At 33.8% G+C, this 21,954-nt stretch overlaps 2 protein-coding genes, 1 non-coding gene and 2 pseudogenes across 4 annotated transcripts; 1 reads left to right on the plus strand and 4 right to left on the minus strand.

The window, feature by feature from the left end:
* Window positions 1-1,466: 1,466 nt before the first annotated feature.
* LOC143623198 (2-alkenal reductase (NADP(+)-dependent)-like) lies at window positions 1,467-3,729 on the plus strand (annotated as a pseudogene). The gene is made up of 5 exons (XR_013151850.1): window positions 1,467-1,719; window positions 2,368-2,545; window positions 2,712-2,878; window positions 3,042-3,124; window positions 3,292-3,729. The product of XR_013151850.1 is annotated as a 2-alkenal reductase (NADP(+)-dependent)-like (transcript).
* A 775-nt stretch (window positions 3,730-4,504) lies between these two features.
* TRNAL-CAA (transfer RNA leucine (anticodon CAA)) lies at window positions 4,505-4,592 on the minus strand. Its single transcript has one exon. It is a non-coding gene; the product is annotated as a tRNA-Leu (tRNA).
* A 2,383-nt stretch (window positions 4,593-6,975) lies between these two features.
* Window positions 6,976-7,920, minus strand: LOC143623199 (RING-H2 finger protein ATL67 pseudogene; annotated as a pseudogene).
* A 2,694-nt stretch (window positions 7,921-10,614) lies between these two features.
* On the minus strand, window positions 10,615-15,825 carry LOC143623200 (late embryogenesis abundant protein At1g64065-like). The gene is made up of 2 exons (XM_077094159.1): window positions 15,488-15,825; window positions 10,615-10,945 (listed from the first exon to the last, which is right to left on the minus strand). The coding sequence occupies exons 1-2, from the start codon at window positions 15,823-15,825 to the stop codon at window positions 10,615-10,617; spliced, it is 669 nt and encodes a 222-aa protein (XP_076950274.1).
* A 3,652-nt stretch (window positions 15,826-19,477) lies between these two features.
* On the minus strand, window positions 19,478-20,998 carry LOC143623201 (late embryogenesis abundant protein Lea14-A-like). Its single transcript, XM_077094160.1, has 2 exons — window positions 20,719-20,998; window positions 19,478-19,885 (listed from the first exon to the last, which is right to left on the minus strand). Exons 1-2 carry the CDS (start codon window positions 20,922-20,924, stop codon window positions 19,630-19,632), a joined length of 462 nt encoding a protein of 153 aa, XP_076950275.1. The 5' UTR covers window positions 20,925-20,998; the 3' UTR covers window positions 19,478-19,629.
* Between the last annotated feature and the right edge of the window lie 956 nt (window positions 20,999-21,954).

Genomic DNA, 21,954 nt, shown 5'->3' on the forward strand with positions numbered 1-21,954 from the left:
GTTTGGGGTCCGTTTGACGACTCGTGTCATTTTGATAATTCGGGTCATTTTCACGGTTCGGGTCGGTTAAGGTTATTCCCTACTATTGGTTCTCACGGATCAGCCAATGGGTTAGGACCGGAACCTAATAACTTATTTAACAAAAACATAATAACTATCCAATTCTAATGGGTTAAGTTTAACGAATTCTAACGGATTAACAAATATTTTGTTCTAACCACATATTATTGATTAATATGAATTGTTACTTTGTTAGTAATGTTTAACAAAAATTTATTACAAATAATTGTAATATCTATAACATTTGTTCATTTTCACAAAATAACTAACATAATTGTAAAAGGGTTGTTTCATGTTCTATATATGTAATCTGTATATTTGATGTGTGGAGAGGGCTAAGGAAAAGAAAAAAAAAGAAAATAATGCGTTAAAAGCATGAATCAAACCGGGTTCTTAGATTAGGAAGCATGTATGTTTACCACTAGCTAGACCAAAATTCCACTTTTTGTATGTGTTCACTCACAAAATATATGCAGGTTCACTTTCATCTTTTATATAAAGTTCGAAACTCAGTGGTTCCCATTAACCCAGTCTCGCTATGATCCGCCATCACTTGGCTCATGCCAATTTAAGCTATCGATCTGGAGCATTATTGCTACTTGGTGTAAAAGACCATCCGTCTTTGCCTTTTCAACTCATGATTCACTGGAATTAAAGGATCAAATACATTTTATTCTTAACATGAAAACAATGAGAACCAATTTGTTGTTATGATTAGGTTTATTTTTATAGGTGTTTGCTGCTATTTTTTGTTCGTATTTGCTAATATTCAATTATGAGACGTTATAAGTATTTGCTTATTTATATTTTGTTGTTATTTGTAGATGTTTTCTTTTGCTGTTATAAGTATTTGCTGGTATATGCTGTTATTATTTTGTTCTTGATTTTGATTCTTTTGTTGTAGTTTTTAGGTTCTTTTCTTTGTTATTATAAGTCATTGTTTATGTAGATTGATTTTGTAGTTGGTATTGTTTCTTACGTTCGCATTTTTAAATAAATTGGCATTATTTACTACATACTCATGTTAAGATCAAAATATACATAAAACTTCCCCTTTAATCTTTATTACCGAAAGGATGGGAGGAGACATTTCATGTAATTTACTTGATGACTATTGGTGTATTTAGAAAATAAGGAATTTAGTCGTGTCATTAGTCATTATCGTCATACTTCATTGTATTGGTGGATTTGACGATTCTAGTATCTTGGTAGAATAGTAATAATAATAATAATAATAATAATAATAATAATAATATATACCCTAGAACAATCATCATACATAGTACATACACGTGTTTGCTACATGTTATATGCCACTCACAATCTAACATCTTCACATTTGACTACATTGACGGTGGGTTCATTCCAGAGCCTCATTAAAGTCAACTCTGCCGCTCATATATTCTGAGACTCAACAATCAAACAGTTTAGCACACAAACTATGGAAGGAGTGAAGAACACACAGCTTGTTTTGAAAGATTACGTTAATAATGGTTTCCCTAAGGAATCCGACATGATCCTTAACACTTCTGCCACCACCAACCTCAAGCTTCCACAAGGCTCTACAGCAGTTCTTGTTAAAAACCTTTATCTGTCATGTGATCCTTACATGCGGATTCGGATGGAGACGGTGCCTTTAAACCCTTCACGCCTGGTTCGGTCAGTAACTTCATCTTCATATGTTTTCAGATTTATTTTATAATAAAATTTAGCACAAAACTGTTATACAACATAACATAGAATATTGTAACACATTGTCTTATGTTTTTAGTTGTCATTTTTTATGTACTGAATTTTTTTGCTGGATTAGGTGATTTAAAGAAAAAAAATAAAAAGTGGTTTAAGGTGGTTGACTATAATTTAAATGATTTAGGTAATTTGCTATCTCAGGTAATCCGATATTTCCACAGGGTTGTCCACGTGGAATTCGTTATCTCAAATAGCGAATTACGCAAAGTCCTTTTAGCGACATTTACCATCAGATTTTTCTGCGTGGTCCACTATTTGAGATAGCAAATTCCACAAGGACGACACTTGCGGAACAAATGGATGACGTGGACAACTACGTGGAAAGTAAGCTGACGTGTTCGACTGTCCGCTATCTGAGATAGCAAATTACCTAACAACACTTAATTATTTGTTAACCTTCTAAAACCACTTTTTTTTTCTTTAAATCTCCTAATCCAGCAAAAAATTCCAATATCAAATATAAAAATGCTCGAGTTTATGATGCAATCATTAAAAATGTTCATTTTTTAACATACATGTCTCCAATATTTTTATGTACATATTTTTACCGGTTTGCAGCCTATAGAAGGATATGTAGTAGCTAAAGTTATTGATTCCGGGCATTCAAACTTCAAGAAAGGTGATCTAGTTTGGGGAGAGGCTAGATGGGAGGAATATAGCATTATCGATGCGCCCGAGACTCTATTTAAGATTCAACATACTGATGTGCCTCTATCTTATTATGCAGGAATTCTTGGTATGTTATGTGTGTGTTCATGCTTAAAGTTAGATGTTTTATTTTATTACAACTCAAATGTTGATGTATAGTTCAACTTATAAATCTTGATGCAAGCGTTAGATAAGTGTACTTTATGTGTTTATGTTCTGTTTTTTTATATATATACTTTTGGGTTATTATGTAGGTATGGCTGGTATGACTGCTTATGTTGGTTTCTACGAGATTTGTGCTCCAAAGAAAGGAGAGTATGTCTTTGTTTCAGCAGCTGCGGGTGCAGTTGGTCAGCTTGTTGGGCAGTTTGCAAAGTTGTCGGAATGTTATGTTGTTGGGAGTGCGGGTACAAAAGAAAAGGTTAATTTGTTTTTTTATAATTTTAACATAGTATCAACTCGTATGATTGATAGTTCCTTGCTGGCTTGCCGCTTATAACTACCATTAATAATGTTTTTATCGCATTGTCACAAACCTAGCTAACAATTTATTTTCCTCCGAATCGTTGTTGTATGTGTACAAGGTTGATCTTTTGAAGAATAAATACGGATATGATGAGGCTTTTAACTACAAGGAAGAGCAAGATCTAAATGCAGCTTTGAAAAGGTTAGCATAAGATTCTAGAGGTGGCAAAATGGGTTGGTCTATCGAGTCGTTTTTTTTTTCTGCTAGATTACAATTTGAAAAAAAAAGGTATTTTTATTTTACAATTTGGAATTAAACCACTAGTAAGATTAGTGTTTTGATATTATTATTTTATACAACAATACTAGGTACTTCCCCAATGGCATTGATATTTACTTTGAGAACGTCGGTGGGAAGATGTTAGAGGCGGTACTCTCAAACATGAGAATAAATGGTCAGATTGCAGCTTGCGGGATGATTTCACAATACAATCTAGAGCAAGGGGAGGGGGTGTGCAACCTGTTTTCGTTTGTAGCAAAATGTTTGCGCATGCAAGGTTTCATCGTGGGTGATCACTATCACTTGTATCCTAAGTATACGGAAATGGTTATACCTTTGATAAAACAAGGAAAGATTTGCTACAAAGAAGACGTTACGGAAGGGCTTGAGAATGCACCCGCGGCTTTGGTTGGGCTGTTTTCAGGCAAAAATGTTGGGAAGCAGGTGGTGGTTGTAGCTCGTGAATGAGTCCCATGTATTTATGCTTTTAACTACTATATGGTTGTGGTGTTTTTAATAATGAACAAACTGTGATACACTGATACTATCTATAATATATATAAACGAAAACGTAAAAATCCTACGTGTCGCGATGTAATCGCTCCCCTTTTTTTGGAGTCACCAGATTTGCTTGATTTTTAAATGGAGGCTTCTCATGCATTTGACCAGAATTTATGGGTATGAGTTTTACAAAACCCGGATATTCCTTAAACGGGTTATAACATCTCATTAAATTAAATATTATTCTCATCAAATTATTGATGTAAAAATCTTATAAAATAAAAATTAATAACTTATTTATTTTAAAAAAGTTATATATATTATTTAAATTATAAAACCAATTTTATAGTAAAAAATTAAACGGGTCTTGGGTCTCATCAAACCATAAGTATATTATTAACTTTCATAAATATTATTTATAATTAAAAAACCAATTTTATAGTAAAAGAAATAAACGGGTCTTGGGTCTCATCAAAAGCATATAACTTTTAAACCGAGTTATAGCATCTCATTTATTTGTAAAATAATTTATCATCAAATTATAAATATATTATTTTACTTTCATACAATAAAAAATATAAATTTAAAAAATAAATAAATATGATAACAAATAATATAAAACAACCCCCGTAATACGGGAGATAAAAACTAGTTATAATATATATGTGTTAGCTTTTACATATGCTCTATGAAATAAGTACTGCAAAATCATAAATAAATCTTCACATATAATGGGCTACAACTTTATAATGTTTTTTAATAATGTAATTGTTATTAATTCAAATAAAAAGTTAATTAATATGTTAGAAGTGGGATTTGAACCCACCCACGCCCTCTCTCGAAGATCAGAACTTGAGTCTGGCGCCTTAGACCACTCGGCCATCCTGACATCTTGAAAATAGCTTGTTTTGTTAGTATTTAATTGATCTTTGAATGCAGTAGAATGCATTTAAACAATTAAATCTTTTACATTATTTCTATTGGTAAAGCATAAGTTTTTCCCACTTCAATATCATTTTACATCAACTGAATATACAAATTGTAAAGCTCATCACATATCGGTTCTTTATACCGCTTAGTGTCTGATTGCATAAGCATCGCATTAGCGTTATGATCAAAAAGGTGATCGGGATTCATGTTTATGTGAGAATTGATGGCGGGCGTTTGAATGTATCGACGGTTTAATGAGATACATATTAAGTATTAACACCGTTTAGAGGAGTCTAGACTAGGTAATGCTCCTTACTAGGACAGGTTCATGAAAGCTCTAAAAGATGAAAATAAATATAACTAGGACGGATCATAAATTATTCGATTTGACTGTGAATAAGCCCTTCAAGGTACGCTAATTCAAAGCAACAGACCCAAAGTCCATTGTGGTAAACTATTTGGGGGGGGGGGGTGAATGGGGTAATTATGGGAAGTTGTTGGAAACGGCTAATCGCAACTACTCGATCCTTAAGTATTATAATTTGGTTCAACTTATAACCTAGTGGTATGAAGTTTGTCCTTCTAATCTTGAGGTGGATGGTTCAAATCTTTTCAAGTACAAGGTTAGGGGATTTTTGGTGAACATTCTAAGTAGAAAAAACAAAACCTTCGGTCCATTATCTTTGTCCATTTGAGACTTTTGAGTAGTAAGGTTTTATGACTTTATCCATTAAATTGTAGTCTCCCTTGATATTTATCGGGTGCAGTGTAGTAGATTAGCCCATTATTTGGTAGACAATTTTTTGTTGTTGGGCTTCCAGGTTCTCTAGCCCAGTCCCCTAAGTTGATGTTGATCACTATTTGTATTTTAATATTTTATACAAATCATTTATCATTGATGATATATATACTTTATATAATTTATGAGTAACTTCTTATTTAACAGCTATGTGTATAACGAAACTATCGAAGGTAGTCAACAAAAAAAACAAGAGCAATTATTGAGTAATCAAATATATATAGGTGGGTCTGTTCGCACGTTGGCCAATTTTATTACTCATATAAGGCTAAGAAAAATTTCTACGCAAATTTAGTACTTTACACGACACAATAAATTTCACATGATAAAAAGCTAAAACAACAGCTTGTTTAATAACCCTAAGAACCATAAATCTTTTTTTAATTGTCTTTTGATTGGCGAATATTATCAAAGCAAGAAAGGGTATCTAGCAAGAATTACTAACTAATATAAAGTTAAAGTCCATGGTTTTAGGCTCATATTTGTTAGTTTGAGCCGTTTTGTTTTTCGTAAAACTTTTAAGCTCAAACAAAAGTACCAAATTAAACCTAGTACGAAAATCAAAACATAGATAGTTTTTGAAACCAAGAACCTAATTTCATTTGAAAATTCTAATTGGAACTTGGAAGCATGTAATTATCAAAAATGATTAATTGTTATTTTTAATCATAGAAACGTTAAAATAAATGGATAATCCGCTTGGGACGGAGCGTTGTGTGATCATTACATGGTCCACATACCAACACATATGTTCGTACGCGTGTGGTCAACAAAAAAGAACTTATGTGTCGTCCTTGTACGTGAGTGATCAACAAATAAAAAATTAAAAAGGAAAACAAACTTTCTTTTTTCTTTTAACATCTAAGTTTATTTTTATCCATTTTAACACACGTATCAAGTGAGACTAAAACTCATAACTACTTAATTATAAGTCATACATATTTACTACTAGACTAAACTAGTGTAATTTATAATTTAAAAATAATAACAAAAATCATTTCCTTTAAATCAACAAACTTTACATTGTGACCAGTGTGGTGATAGTCCATTAGAAAAAACAAATCTTTTAAACATCTTGCTTGAAAGTAAAGTTTTGGGTTCAAGTCCCACATAAAGAAATTCGCCGTTCAAAAGAAAAGATATTGTTACATTGTTGCCAATAAGTTACTACTATCTGCAAGAGTTCGTTTATCGTATATGTGAGGCTTTTATTTACTAACGGAAAGAATCATAACCACAAAGGCTCTTAGTGTACAACACCTTTTGCGTCATAATTACGCATAAAATATATAATTACACAACATATATAAGTAATATATACAGATTAATAAGTAAAAAAGTTATACATAAAAGTTAACCAATTACGCACAAAAAACCATACAAGTACATAATATGTAAAAATAATTTTGCAACTTATAAAATAATCACGCAACCAGTACTTAAACTTGTGTACGTTTTACGCGTTAATCATTCTTTCTACAATTAAGCATAACTAAAATACTAATATCACAAAAAACAAAGTTATTATTATTAATTAAAAATCAAAGTTCGTAAACAATATAACTTTACACAAATTTCAAATCAAGCCACCAACGTACCAAACCCTAACCAACAAACTACCGTACCAGAAAACCAGATCTGCTGACGTTAGATCACCTCCGGCGACGGCCATCGGAGTACTGCGAGAGCGGAACAACCTCCGCCAACGGCGTAGACAGCGGTGTAGGAAGCGGCGAGTTTCGACAAACCGGACACGATGCATTAAGCTTCAGCCATGCATCAACACACGTCAAATGAAAACAGTGCTTACAATCCGGCAACATCCTCATCATCTCGGGTTCTCGGTACTCGCATAAACAAATCGCGCACATCGAATCAATCGTCTTTGATGTTTTGATCTTGGAGTAGGGGAATTTAGGGTAGGAGTTGATCACAGACTGATCAAGTCCCACCACGGCGTTTTGATCTTCGTTGGCCGTGTCCTGGTTAACGAAGATTATCGTCGGGAGGATAACGCCGTTATCGGAACCAGAACTGGTGCCAGGGTTTCCAGTTCTGGTTCTGGTAACGTCGTTATTATTAGGGTTTTGGACCCTGTGAGTGTGGCGGTGACGTAAGCAGATGTAGGAAGCGAGGAGGAGGGAAGAGAAGAGGACGAGGAAGCCGAAGGCGATGGCGATGGCGTAGCCGAGGCCGAGGTTGGTTATGTAGTAGTGGGCGGCGTTGGGGATTGGAGATGGTGGTGTTGGTGGTGGGAATTGGATGGTGGTGGACATGGTGGTGAATAGTGGTGGTTGTCCATTTGTAGATGGGAAGAATGGAGGTTAGATGATGAAGGGTAGAGGTTTTAGTTTAAGTGGTTGAGCTGTAGCATTAAATGACTGTTGAACAAGTTAGAGATGTGTCATTAATGGCTCTATTGATCACCATCACCATTGAAAGGATAAACAAACCTAACCGGAAAGCTAACCATATTTTACACCCTTTGTTTGGTATTAATAGTGTTTTGAACTACCCTTAATATATTATTATAACGCTAGTTACAGGTCCAACTCAGTTAAGAATATCATCGAGAAAACTCATCACTGTAAGGAAAATCTATATGGTCAGGTTTTAAACTTGAGATGATAAGTTTTCAAACTTTAACCATCATTATTATGTCATTTGGATAAGGCCAACCAGGATGTAGTGTCTTACTTCCTCCGTTCCGGTCAAAGTGTCTTAGTTTGAAATACACAAAGTTTAAAGTAGATTAAATTATTGTTTTTTTGCTTACCAAATGACAATAATGTCCTTGAAAATTAAGTTTATGAATATTGTTTATTAATGATAGTTGTGCGTGTTTAAAAATAAACTTTGAAATTGACCAATAAATTTTGAACATCAACATTTGTAATGAGACAAATAAAAAAAACGTACACTTTTAATGAGACGGAAGGAGTAATATTTATATAAAAATGATTTTATAGCCGGTGAATTATTGAAGATTAATTAAGGGGTTCAAGGACAAAAGAAAGAACATGCAACTAAAAATATTTATGGTTTAATATTTGATACGGAAGATATTATTAGTCAAGACACATAAAAATGAAAGGTTTGTTTGTATGTGAAAATTGTCAACAAGACAATTAGTTTTGCCCGCATGTCAAGTCCGACATCGTCCACCTATGTATTTGCTTAATATGTATCTCCATCTAAAAAAATGATTTTTCTTTTTAAAAAAATCTCTGATTTTTGTTTGAACTTTTTATATATTATTCTCCATCGATCTCTAGATTTATACTTTTATTTTATTATTATCTTTTTTTTTCCTTTCTTGATGCGCGATATACTTTTGAGATACAGTTTTTAAATTTTGATTTTATGAATATTGAATCTCTCCATAGATAAAGAATTATTATAGTAAATGTTTTTATATTTTAGAAATGAAGATGGTGATAGAAAAAAGAAAATCAGTAATCATATTCACAATAATAGTAATAATTAATAAATTGTATTTTCTAAATGAATAACAAGTGTTAGACGAGTTATATCAGATACAGGATTTCAATTGCACATATGTGTATTATGCGCATTCATTAATTAAATGTATTAGTCCTTGTATTTTGTAGAAACCGGGTGTTGCAGTCTAGAAACAAGATGATTTTTTATGATAAGGTGTCTTAATAGCAAATAGGTTTGGTGTCATCCTCAATTTCATGAGCCATAGGGATTGCAATACTTGCTTCCCACTCCGAACTACCTATAACGCATGCATATAACATGGTATTATTACGATTTAGAGGAGACCATACAATGCCAATTATCACGCCACTATGATTGAAACCCGTTTGCAAGTTGATAACAAACGATGTATATGACACATGTAAACTCAACTCTACGTTGTTTCCAAACGTTGTTGTAGATGTGAATGTACGTTATTATGAACATGGAATTTTTAAATTAGTTTAAGACACAAAATGCAATGATTGTTTGCTTGATAAATTGACAATTGCCAAGAGCCCAAGACATTTAGTTTGCCCGCATGTCATGGGCCGTTACCATCCACATAAATAAGACCCGTTTTCATATATACGAACACATTATTTATTAAAATAATTTTAATAAATATTTGTAAGGAAAAAATCTAATACTTTAGATAAAGGACTTATGACAAGTTTAACCTTTTAATCTATTAAGCCAAATTTTTTCTAACAATAAATTAAATGACGTGCTCCAGGTTCATTTATTAAAAGATATTATTTGGGGGGAAGAAAATATTTAATACTAGTTTGATCCTCTCGTGTTACTGGGTTTATTCAAGTTTTTGTTTTAATCGTTTTGCTATTTTATGATGATTTATTTTATTTTTTAACGTAGTTTAGTTTTAATTTTATACGCATATATTAGTTTGTTATTATATTTTAGCGTTTGAATTTTTTCAATTGAGATGTGTAGGTTTTTTATATTTTTAACAAACAAATATTAACGGACACGAGCATGTTGATTTATTTAAATGAGCAAACATGAACACAAAAATTTGTGTAATAAAAAAGGGGATGTTAATGTAGTTGACAATGATGGGTAGTATCGAAAGTTAACCGGCGATGAAGATGATAGACCAGCAACAGAGAACATGTAAAGGAGATAAATTAAATTAGGGTTTAATGATAGTGATTACCAATAAATGAGATCTTATAACCCATTTGAGGGCTATTAGGGTTTGGTAAGACCCCTGACCCGTATAAACTATTGTTATTTCACAAATAAATGATGTTATAACCCGTTTAAGAGTTATCCGGGTTTGGTGAGACCCATGACCCGCAAAAATTAGTGTTTGATTATGAAAGAGTTTCATAAATATATGAGATGTTATAACCCATTTAAAGACTATCCGGGTTTGGCAAGACCCATACCTGTGAATTCGGGTCAAATGCATGAGAAGCCTCCATTTAGCAATCAAGCAATCTGGTGGCTCTAAAGAATGAAGAGAACAACCTGAGAACGACACATAGGATTTAATGGTAGGCAATTATATAGATAGTTAGATTTACTTTATAAAATAATTTAAATTGCTGCTCTAAGTTCTATAAAGAAATTAAACAACTTAATATTATTGTTTACAGCTAATATGTATATTAAAATATGTAGACATATACCACATACAACCAGACAAAAAATAATAATTTGTTAAACTAACACTCTATAGTTTGACTTTTCTCTTACATTTTTGGTCTTCAATTGATCTACTATAAATGTTGACTTTCATGGTGCAGTTCATCCTCATAGTCACATGCCTGTCTATAATCGTCAAAATTTTGATCCTACCACCAACTGATGTGTAGCTGCTCATGGTCAATACTCCTGTACCCAAATCATTTTGTAAATGAGGGTCTTTTAATAGACTACCGACGATAATATCGAGCGTAACGCTCATTCTAGCCGTACGTCGCGCCTTCGATTGTCCTGGTGGCCCTCGTGCCTCCCCTATCACCGCCCCATGGTAGTAGAGGCTCGTTGTCGTGTTCTTGTACCTAAAAGATATTATCGTCCCATAAATGTTAACATCGTTATTACATTATTAGTTATGTAAATAGTAAATGAAAAACATGTATATGATTAAAATATATAAAATTATTAGAGAAAAGTTGAATGGTGTCACGTGACACTGGTCTTTACTAGTTGGGTCCGCCCCTAGCTATATGTGTAGCCAATAAATCTAATATCAAAATGTCGTAATTGTTATGAATCCACCAACGAATTGTGCAAGTTGTATGACACCTTTTTCACAATTGTCTAAATTATGGTCACATGAACACTCCAAGTAAAGATATAATAATTTGAGTTTGTCGGCAATTTCACATTTACGTAGTATAAATAATACTACAATGTAAATGAAATATCATCCCCAGTACACATTCTCATCTTTTCCTTTTATCCTCTTGTTTCTTTGTTCAAATATTACTTCAATAATATTGTTGTAATTAAGGCTAATATTATAACACGTTATCAGCACGAGCCGCTTATATCCTAACCAAGAAAGATAATAGACACAAAGATTTAAAATGAAAATCACTGGAGCACAAGATCAAACAAATGAAGAAGATATATGTATAGCGGATAGTGGAGCCACGCATACTATACTTAGATCTAAAAAATATTTTATAAACTGAAACCAACAAAAGGGATCATCAATACAATATCAGGTCCTACAAACTTGATAGAAGGAGTGGGAAAAGCTAATTTAGCATTACCAAATGGTACAAAGCTCAAAATAGAAAATGCTTTATTTTCCCCAAAATCAACAAGAAATTTGTTGAGTTTCAGAAACATATATCATAATGGATATGATACTCAGTCAAGGACTGTTAGTAATGAAAAATATTTGCATATCATAAGCAAAGATCAAATATTGGAAAAATTGCTAATGCTCCATTCTGGTTTGCATTATACATATATAAATGTGCCTCAAGCACATATGGCAGTCAAAGAAAATTGTTGCGATTCTGGTATCATAAACTTATGGCATGACAGATTAGGCCATCCAGGATCCACAATGATGAAAATGATCATTGAAAATACATATGGGCATCCACTGAAAGGTCAAAAGATCCACAAAATAGATAAAATGCCTCAATGTACATCTTGTTCTCTTGGAAAATTAATTACAAGGCATTCGCCATTAAAAGTCGATAAAGAAACACCAATGTTTCTTGAAAGAATTCAAGGTGACATATGTGGACCAATTCATCCACCATGTGGACCATTTAGATACTTCATGGTCTTAATAGACGCATCCAGCAGATGGTCTAATATCTCTTTATTATCGACTCGTAATGTTGCTTTTGCAAAATTTCTTGCTCAAATTATCAAATTACGTGCACATTTTCCGGATTATACCATTAAAAGAGTAAGGCTTGATAATGCGGAAGAATTTACATCACATGCTTTTGATGATTATTGCATGTCTGTGGGGATTGTTGTAGAACACCCTGTTGCTCATGTACACACACAAAATGGCTTAGCCGAGTCGTTGATCAAACGCCTACAGCTAATAGCTAGACCATTAATAATGAGGACAAAACTCCCTGTTTCTATTTGGGGTCATGCAATTATGCATGCTGGATCATTAATCCGCGTGAGACCAAGTGCAAATCATAAATACTCTCCCACACAACTTGTTTCTGGAAATGAGCCAAATATCTCTCATTTTAGAATTTTGGTTGTGCTGTGTATGTTCCTATTGCACCACCACAACGCACAAAAATGGGTCCCCAAAGAAGGTTGGGAATATATGTTGGATATGAAACATCTTCCATCATAAGATACCTTGAACCTTTAACAGGTGATGTATTTACAGCACGTTTTGCTGATTGTCATTTTAACGAGACAATGTTCCCGACATTAGGGGGAGAAATAAAAAAGCAAGAAAGAGATATATCATGGTGTGTGCCATCATTGTTACACCTAGACCCAAGATCAAAACAAAGTGAGACAGAGGTTCAAAAATAATACATCTACAAGAAATTGCAAATCAGTTACCTGATGCATTTACTGATATAAACAGGGTCACTAAATCTCATATACCAGCTGCTAATGCTCCAGCTCGAGTTGAGATTCCAAGCAAGCAAAACCATAATAATGCACCTCATGAATCTCAAAAACGTTTAAAACGTGGAAGGCCAATCGGTTCAAAGGATAAAAATCCTCGAAAAAGAAAGGGTTCTGAGAAGGATACTGACCCTAAGGAAGGAATGATTGACAAAACCTTCCCTCAGGAAAGAATAAATGATATAACATTTCCTCAGGAAGAAATAAATGATTCCAATAAAGAATTGTCAATAAACTATGGTAAATCACATATAATGTGGGATCGAGATGAAATGGAAAATATTGATGATATATTTTCTTATTCTGTGGCAAGCGATATCATGGAAGAAAATGATGACCCTGAACCAAAATCTGTAGATGATTGTAAAAATCGACAAGATTGGAACAAATGGAAAGATGCTATGCAAGCTGAATTAAACTCACTAAACAATCGAAAGGTTTTTGGACCTATTGTCATTACACCAAAGTCAATGAAACCTGTAGGATATAAATGGGTTTTTGTGAGAAAACGAAATGAGAAAAATGAAGTTACAAGATATAAAGCAAGACTTGTAGCTCAAGGTTTTTCCCAGAGGCCAGGAATTGACTATGAAGAAACGTATTCTCCTGTCATGGATGCTATTACGTTTAGATATTTAATCAGCTTAGCAGTCTCTAAAAATTTAGAGATGCGCCTTATGGATGTTGTCACAGCTTACTTGTATGGATCACTAGATAGTGACATCTATATGAAAATTCCCGAAGGATTTAAACTCCCCGATGCAATAAGCTCAAAGCCTAAGGAAATGTATTCCATCAAATTACAAAGATCCTTGTATGGACTGAAACAATCTGGAAGGATGTGGTACAATCGTTTGAGTGATTATTTGATAAGCAAAGGATACACAAATAATCTTATTTGTCCATGTGTCTTCATCAAGAAGACAACATCAGGATATGTGATCATAGCTGTGTATGTTGACAATCTAAATTTAATTGGGACACAAAAAGAAATTAATGACGCAATTGCTCTTTTAAAGAAAGAATTCGAAATGAAAGATCTTGGAAAAACCAAATATTGTCTTGGTTTACAAATTGAGCATATGCATAATGGGATACTTGTGCATCAGTCAACTTATACTGAGAAACTCTTAAAACGTTTCAATATGGACAAAGCAAATCCTTTAAGCACACCGATGGTTGTTAGATCACTCAATGTTGACAATGATCCATTTCGTCCTTGCGAAGATAATGAAGAGATTCTTGGTCCCGAAGTACCATACCTCAGTGCAATTGGAGCACTTATGTATCTTACTAACTGTACAAGACCTGACATTTCTTTTGCAGTTAATTTATTGGCAAGATTCAGTTCATCCCCTACTAAAAGACATTGGAATGGTATTAAACATATTTTTCGGTTTTTAAAAGGAACTGTTGATTTAGGTTTATTTTATCCTAACGATTCAAAAGAAGGGTTAGTTGGTTATGCAGATGCAGGTTATTTATCTGATCCCCATAAAGCAAAATCTCAAACTGGATACGTATTTAAGAATGGAGGAACTGCGATTTCGTGGCGTTCTCAGAAACAAACACTCATTGCAACATCTTCAAATCATGCTGAAGTCATTGCATTGCATGAAACTTCAAGAGAATGTGTATGGTTAAGATCTATGTCACGACACATATTGATTTCTTGTGGACTAGAGAAAGATCGAATTCCAACTCCTATCTATGAAGATAATGCAGCTTGTGTCTCGCAAATGAAGGAAGGATATATCAAAAGTGACAGAACAAAGCATATACCACCAAGATACTTTGAGTATACTCGAGACCTTATTAAAGACAATTAGGTTGAAATGAGATATGTCCAGTCCAACAACAACTCAGCTGATCTTTTCACAAAAGCACTTCCCACAGCAACATTCAGGAAACATGTTCATGATATTGGCATGCGCCATGTACGAACAATGTAACGACCTGCAATTTGAGGGGGAGCTATATACTGCACTCTTTTTCCCTTAGCTAAAGTTTTTTCCCATTGGGTTTTCCTTTAGCAAGGTTTTTAATGAGGCAGTACTTCAAGACCCCGAAGTTTTGAAAAGGTGTCATCCAAGGGGGAGTGTTATGAATCCACCGACGAATTGTGCAAGTTGTATGACACCTTTTTCACAATTGTCTAAATTATGGTCACATGAACACTCCAAGTAAAGATATAATAATTTGAGTTTGTCGGCAATTTCACATTTACGTAGTATAAATAATACTACAATGTAAATGAAATATCATCCCCAGTACACATTCTCATCTTTTCCTTTTATCCTCTTGTTTATTTGTTCAAATATTACTTCAATAATATTGTTGTAATTAAGGCTAATATTATAACAGTAATGGGATTTAGATGGCGGATAAATATTATCACCTTTTTTAACCAAGTAAAAAATGAAACACTTTTTTGCAAATTACCAATCAAAATGTTCATTGCTCACCTGAAAGACGAATAATTCGGGTTTTTAACCGATATATCAGCTGTCAAAGACATGTTGGTTCCTAGTCCTAGTACTGGTACGGTGCCATTAACAAAACCAAGATTGTCAACTGTAACACCATTCATCTTGATCTCGGGTTCTTTAACCTTAAAGATTGTGAAAATCAAGGTCACAATCACCACGACCACGATTGTTATCGCAGCAACCAAGCAACTACACCACTTGATGTATTTCCTTCTACGGGATGTTTTCTTTAGAACGTTCTCTTCATCGCTATTGTTGCTATGTTGATAATCCGTGGCTGGAGCCTGGGGTCTAACCTGTTCTTTTTCCATCATGTTAAAATTTGTAGAGGTGTGTAGAATTGGTTTAGGAGTTTTGGACTTTTGGGGTTTATGAGTTATGTTATGTGGCTTTATACTTGTACAACCTTCATTTATTGTTTTGACTTTTAAAAGTCATGTTATTATATGAATCTTTTGAAAAAGTAATGAAAATGTGTGTATATTAGCTGTTACAATAAGTATGGTACGTAGATGTGAAACCATGACATAAACAATATAAGCATGAAGTTCTATGTTCTAAAGATGAACAAAATACATATACCAGCCCTTGAGCTTCAACTAAGACACGGGACATTAACGTAGATAATACTATAAGGATATATTCGTATTACAAAAGATATAATTTATCACTGGTTAGAAACTATCATATATTACACGAGTTGAATAAAATAAATATTAAATAGTTAGTAACGAAAAAATTATGAATCGTAAAACCATTTGAATAAAAACAGATATGCATCATGGAGTTTTAAAGATGATTTTGATTTCTGTTTAGTATTTAGCTATTTACCAATTAGCAAGTCAACAAGGTGGACCAAAAGATATTAATAACATTAGTTGAATAATTTCAGAAAACTTTCCACATGTAGACATTAGATAAACGAACATTAGTTAGCGGTGGTGGTGGTGTGTAGAAGTCGTCCACATTAATATTGTATTTAGTTTTTTTCTTATTTATAATATTATTTATATTTATATGCTGGTATACACGTGTCTGGAATGAAGAAAATAGTATAAATAAAATTAATGATAAATCAATCAAATCATTTTACATTAGTTTAATCTAACACTTTGCCGGTGGTTTTAGGGAAGCCCTACATGGAACTAGAGGAGGTAAGCAAAAGACAATTTCTAAACCTGGTTCAAACCCGACCTGAAATCAATTTGAACGTACATTTTATCGAACATCCATGAATGTAAATGAACAAACGAAAAACTTGTTCATCTTTGCTCATTTGGCTGAATTAAAGGACGTGGGCTCTTGTTTACATTACGTGATAACAAATAAACGAACTACTCATCAAACTGTTTATTGAACGTTTGGTTGACTTTGGTGTTCATATTCTTTTAAATAATATATAGTAAGAACACATACAACAACTATTCACACAACTAATTAGGATGCTTGTTATACTCCAACTAAGAATAAAGTGTATGATTAAATAATCCGTTAAGTACTTATTATATGTAAAAAAAGATCACATCATCATATGAAATGTTTATTTGTCATTGTTGATTCTAATTGTAAGGACTAGCATACGAGTCTATGACCGTTAACTAAAACATTAAAGACGAATTAATTATGGTGGTTGTGTCTTTGTTAGTGGTGATGTGTAACGAAATGTGGCCCAATACTCTTGACCTTTGACTATGTATTATGATTTGAGTAGCCAATTTAATTACCAATAATTCATATGAATTAAATTATAGATGGGCGTATGGGGCAAATTCGAATACCCAACCGGGTCGGTATTTTGGAAACACCAGACCATGCACATCGGGAGAAATAATCGGGGTCAAAAAATTGAAGTATACCCGACGATAATGAGTGTTTTGTGTTGAAAAGTGAGCCTCTTTCATTTCTAAGCGATTCTTTGAATATAACAAGTGTTTCATACGAATTCAATGGTAATTTGAAGCAACTTTCAATGGTATTCAAATAATGTAACATGAATTTTTTATCGTCGTATGGCATGACTGCCACTCGCTGACTAGGCAACTAGAAATAAGAGTACTCATGACGAGTACTTACTCACACTTTATAAGGTGTATCAATACTTATTCTTATTTTTGTTTAATCTTTGGTAAATCATATTTGCGCAAAATGATTTTATGACACTTCAAATATCTATTTGAACCTGAATTGTTTTGCATGACCTAGGTATCTACCAAAGTGCCTACAATTAAAGATCATATTTTTTAAAGGCATTTAAAAATCATCGGCCTTTTAAATTTAAAAAATGCAATGTGTAACTAGAGGTAGTGTTGTAAAAATCGCTAGTCGCTAGTCAGGCGGTGGGGTGAGGACTAGCGATTAATCAGGATTTATGGAGATTCGGATCGAACTTTAATGTATATTTTTCAGTTTTATATATACACGCACACATTATTATATTTAATTTTCAATTTTATACATGCACAAATCATTTTGAAACCTATTTCCTAGAAAAATAATTCTAACCGATAGAAACCTGTTTGGATTGGATAGGGACCGATTTAAGTGAAACCTGTTTAAGAAACCTATCACTTTTATGTGAATCCACGCTCTCATCTCTCAAAACTCAAAAACAATCTCTAGTAATTGCGGTCAATTACAATCTTTCGTTGGTTGGACCTACGCCAACGAATTTAACAGTTGTACAACTATACCTAAGACACAAGTCACATAACTTCAGCGATTTGCTTGAACAACTACCGGGGCATCTGCTTGAAAGTCGGCTTGGACAAGGCAATGCTTGAAAATCTACTTCGACAACGTGAAACGGATGCCCTTACGGCCTTACTTCACCCCTCTAAAAGATAATTTCCATAAAAATTAATAACAAATACCTGTTGTGGGTTTTGTTATCGGCTATCGGACTCAATATTGATGTCTTTGGTCACTTTTGGTGCACTTTGTCACTCATATGGGCTCGTTATTATTGTTAATGGGCTTAGATATTTGTGTACAGCTAAAAAGCCACTTACTCACATGTCAGTCTGATATTAAAGGTTTTTTTAGGAACCTATACACACACCTCTAGTTAAGATTGCCCATTTCTTACAAGTCATCGTCGGTGGAATAGAATGAGCGAAAGAATAGAATGGACGAGGAAATAGAATGATTTGTGAGAATAAAATGAATTATTAGTATTTTTATGAAAGAATTGAATGGACGAGGAAATAGAATGATTTATAGGAATAAAATGAATTATTAGTTTTTTTATTTTTTGTTAAGCTAGAAAAATCCGAAATAAAATAAAAATGATAGTGAGTGGCGGTAGGCGGCGAGCAGTAACGGTGGTGGCGGATGGTGGGCAGCGATGGCGATGGGCGGGAACCGGGAGTAATTGTTGGTAGTGGTGGTGATAGTGGGTGGTGGTGGCGGGCGGTGATGGTCGATTGGTGGTGGTGATAGTGGGTGACGTTGATAGGTGGTGGAGGGTGGCGGCGAAAGTGGGTAGGTGGCGGAGGCAGTTGGTGGTGGTGGTGGTCGGAGGCGTAGGCGGGGTGGTGGTGGTGGTCGGAGGCGTAGGCGGGGTGGTGGTGGTGGGAGGGTGGTGGATATGATATAGTGTGAAAATGGATGGAATGAAAAAAAAGGGGGGCGGATGGAATGATTTTGAGGTGTTTTAGGGGGAATGGAATGGACATGATAATGAGTGATTCAATTCCATCAATCAACCAAACATATCTGTTTTCATTCCATCGTAATAATCTATTCCATTTCGTCTCTCATTCATGCATACCAAACGCTACCTAATAGTTGATTCGATACCATAGGTGTCGTTTCCAGGGTACAAAAGTTATGCAAATGTTGTTACTTTTGGACTGTTTCAATCCACTGCCACCAAATTTTCACTACGTGTGTGGTCCAAATGCTCATTCGAACCTTTCGATTGGTTTATTGATTGTTACAACTTTATAATACACACGTCACAACTCACAAACAAACATCAAACTTTATAAGATATAATCAAACAAACTCGATACATTATTCTTACATGTCATCCTTTGAAACAAACTACACATGACCCTTTAAAGTAGTTACGTATACAACAAGTAACATAACATCACGAACACAAACGGGTATTTTAGTTAACATCCGAATAAACTTGATAGTGTTGGGAGTTTAATCTCACCCTTACTATTAACCGGGATATTAAAGTTACCAAAAATCGGAAGATCCACTGTCAGAATAATATTGAGCTCGTAGTCTATGTCCCAGTCCGCACCAATGTCCTTCACGAGACTAGCTAACACGCTATGTGGCACCTTAACCCCGACATCAAGCATCGTGTCGGCATTCGCCTTTAGCGAACCCGGGTCCGGTATCTTGCCTTCAGCAATCACCCTGATCATTTCAATATTCAGGCACCGAGTACTTTTATGATACGATATACGAATTTATCGAAAAATAATCATGACTTTTCGTTTCAATCTTTTTCTTTCCAACGCGCATAGTAAAACTCGGGCCCTTTTTATAAGAAAATTTGTTTTAATCAAAACCTCTTTTACGTATAATTTGTTAATTTAGGGCCCTAGGGAACTAGGGGCCTAAAGCCATTACTTTATTTCACTCCTCTCGAACCACTCCAGATATTTATCTTATCTAAAAAATTCCATAATCATGAAAACCGAAATTAGCTAACTAAGAAACCTTTTATGTTTACATGAATACCACACATTCGAATTTCGGTTTTACATGCAATTAAAACAAAAACAAAAAATCGAACTAATCCAAACTTGTAGATTTTCATTTTTAATTATGAGTCTTAAATAATTTACTCCGTATAAGTTTATTTAACAAATATCATAACCTAATATGTTAGAGCATGAACATGGGATTAAGTTTGAAAACATTTTATTGGCTTATTTATTTTTTTAAAAAGTTTAAATGATGTTTGGAAATAAAAAAAAACCTTAAATCCTGACTTTTCAAAATTACTTTTAAAAACAGTCAAAAAACCAATAAACAGTTTTCAAACTCAATCCCAAACAAATCAAAATTACTTTGGCCCAAAATATTTTTTTGTCAATCGTATTCAAAATTTTCTACCGAAAAGGTAAAACCGAAAAACAAAAACGAAAACAAAAAACTATCATAGATTAAGCCAAAAATCATTAAATCAACCCAAACCGACCCATTCACACCCGGTAAAGATTAAAAAAAAAAAAAAGAGGTACCTGTCCGCGCTTTTGAAGGTATACGTAATCTCACAAATCGGAATAGCGGTGCTATAAGGATTGGACACGTTAACGTCGGCTTTATACGTGATGCAATCGGACGCAACATCTTTTAAATCGACATTTGTGACTTTGGCTTCCGGTTTCTCCATGTTTGCCACCTTCTCGGCCACAAACTCCTTTGCCTGATCAAGCAATCCCGCCATTTTTATCCGATGGTTATAATTATGATATATTTGAAAACAACAACGTTAAGAGAGATTTTGTTTGGTTTTGAACACGAATGTGATTATGTTTATTCGTTTGAATGGAGTTATATATGTGTGAATATATATATTACATGGTTGGAATAATATGTATTTGGGTCATCCGTGGGTGGGCCGTGTGATCGGGTAACACCGACACGTGTTGCTACTTTTTATTGTACAGATCTCTTTATTATGAATTTCCGCGTTACGCCACCGGCCCATTTTCACTTTTTCCGTATAAAGTTAAAAAGAATATATATATAGATAAAGATACAATACAATAATGGTTTATCATATAATACGTACGCAACTCGTATCTCCGTCGATTTTCAATTTAATGTGGTGGCAGTTTTGTAATTTTTATCAAATCTGATCCAGTGCTCCCATTGATTATGTCCACCTTCAACGCCACCATTCAACAATCTTCATCGTACAACGATTTCGTCGACTGTCGAAGCCACCATCCACAATCATAATGCATCGTCGTCTATTATTTGTTCACAGGTTTGTTAATATTTTGATAAAACTGAAATTGAAATTAAAATTGATGAACCTAATTCATCAATTAACCTTTAAATTGATCTAATTAATCATCAATTTGAAGATTCGGTTGACTAATTTTTTCAATTTTTAGTGGGTTATGCCTGAACGTTTAAACTTTTTTGCCTGAACGTTTAAAGGTTTAACATTTGAAGTTCTGTTTAAAAGTTCTGAACTTCTGGTGTTTAATTTTTTTTTGTTAGTTTAGAAGTTCTGTGTAGAAGTTCTGTTTGGAAGTTCAGAACTTCTAAACTATTTTGAACACCCAAAACTTCTTAGAACGTTTAAAGATGTTCAATTTTTGAACACCCAGAACTTCATTGAAAGTATTAGAACGTTAAAGATCTTCATTTTTTTTGAACACCCAAAACTTCATTGAACGTATCAGAACGTTTATAGGTATTCAGTTTTGTTTCAGAACGTTTAAACATAATATTTTGAACCCTAA

This window comes from Bidens hawaiensis, unplaced genomic scaffold, assembly GCF_021521415.1.
Source record: "Bidens hawaiensis isolate Kalapana, Puna unplaced genomic scaffold, B.hawaiensis_p1.1 tig00003356_1, whole genome shotgun sequence".
NCBI lineage: Eukaryota > Viridiplantae > Streptophyta > Magnoliopsida > Asterales > Asteraceae > Bidens > Bidens hawaiensis.

Excerpts from the sequence above, each read along its gene's own strand:
- LOC143623201 (XM_077094160.1), bottom strand. The coding sequence starts at position 20,924 with ATGGCGGGATTGCTTGATCAGGCAAAGGAGTTTGTGGCCGAGAAGGTG. Across the intron at positions 19,886-20,718 it reads ACCTTCAAAAGCGCGGACAG|GGTGATTGCTGAAGGCAAGA; the intron begins GTACCTCTTTTT and ends TGAAATGATCAG.
- LOC143623200 (XM_077094159.1), bottom strand. The coding sequence starts at position 15,825 with ATGATGGAAAAAGAACAGGTTAGACCCCAGGCTCCAGCCACGGATTAT. Across the intron at positions 10,946-15,487 it reads CCGAATTATTCGTCTTTCAG|GTACAAGAACACGACAACGA; the intron begins GTGAGCAATGAA and ends AATATCTTTTAG.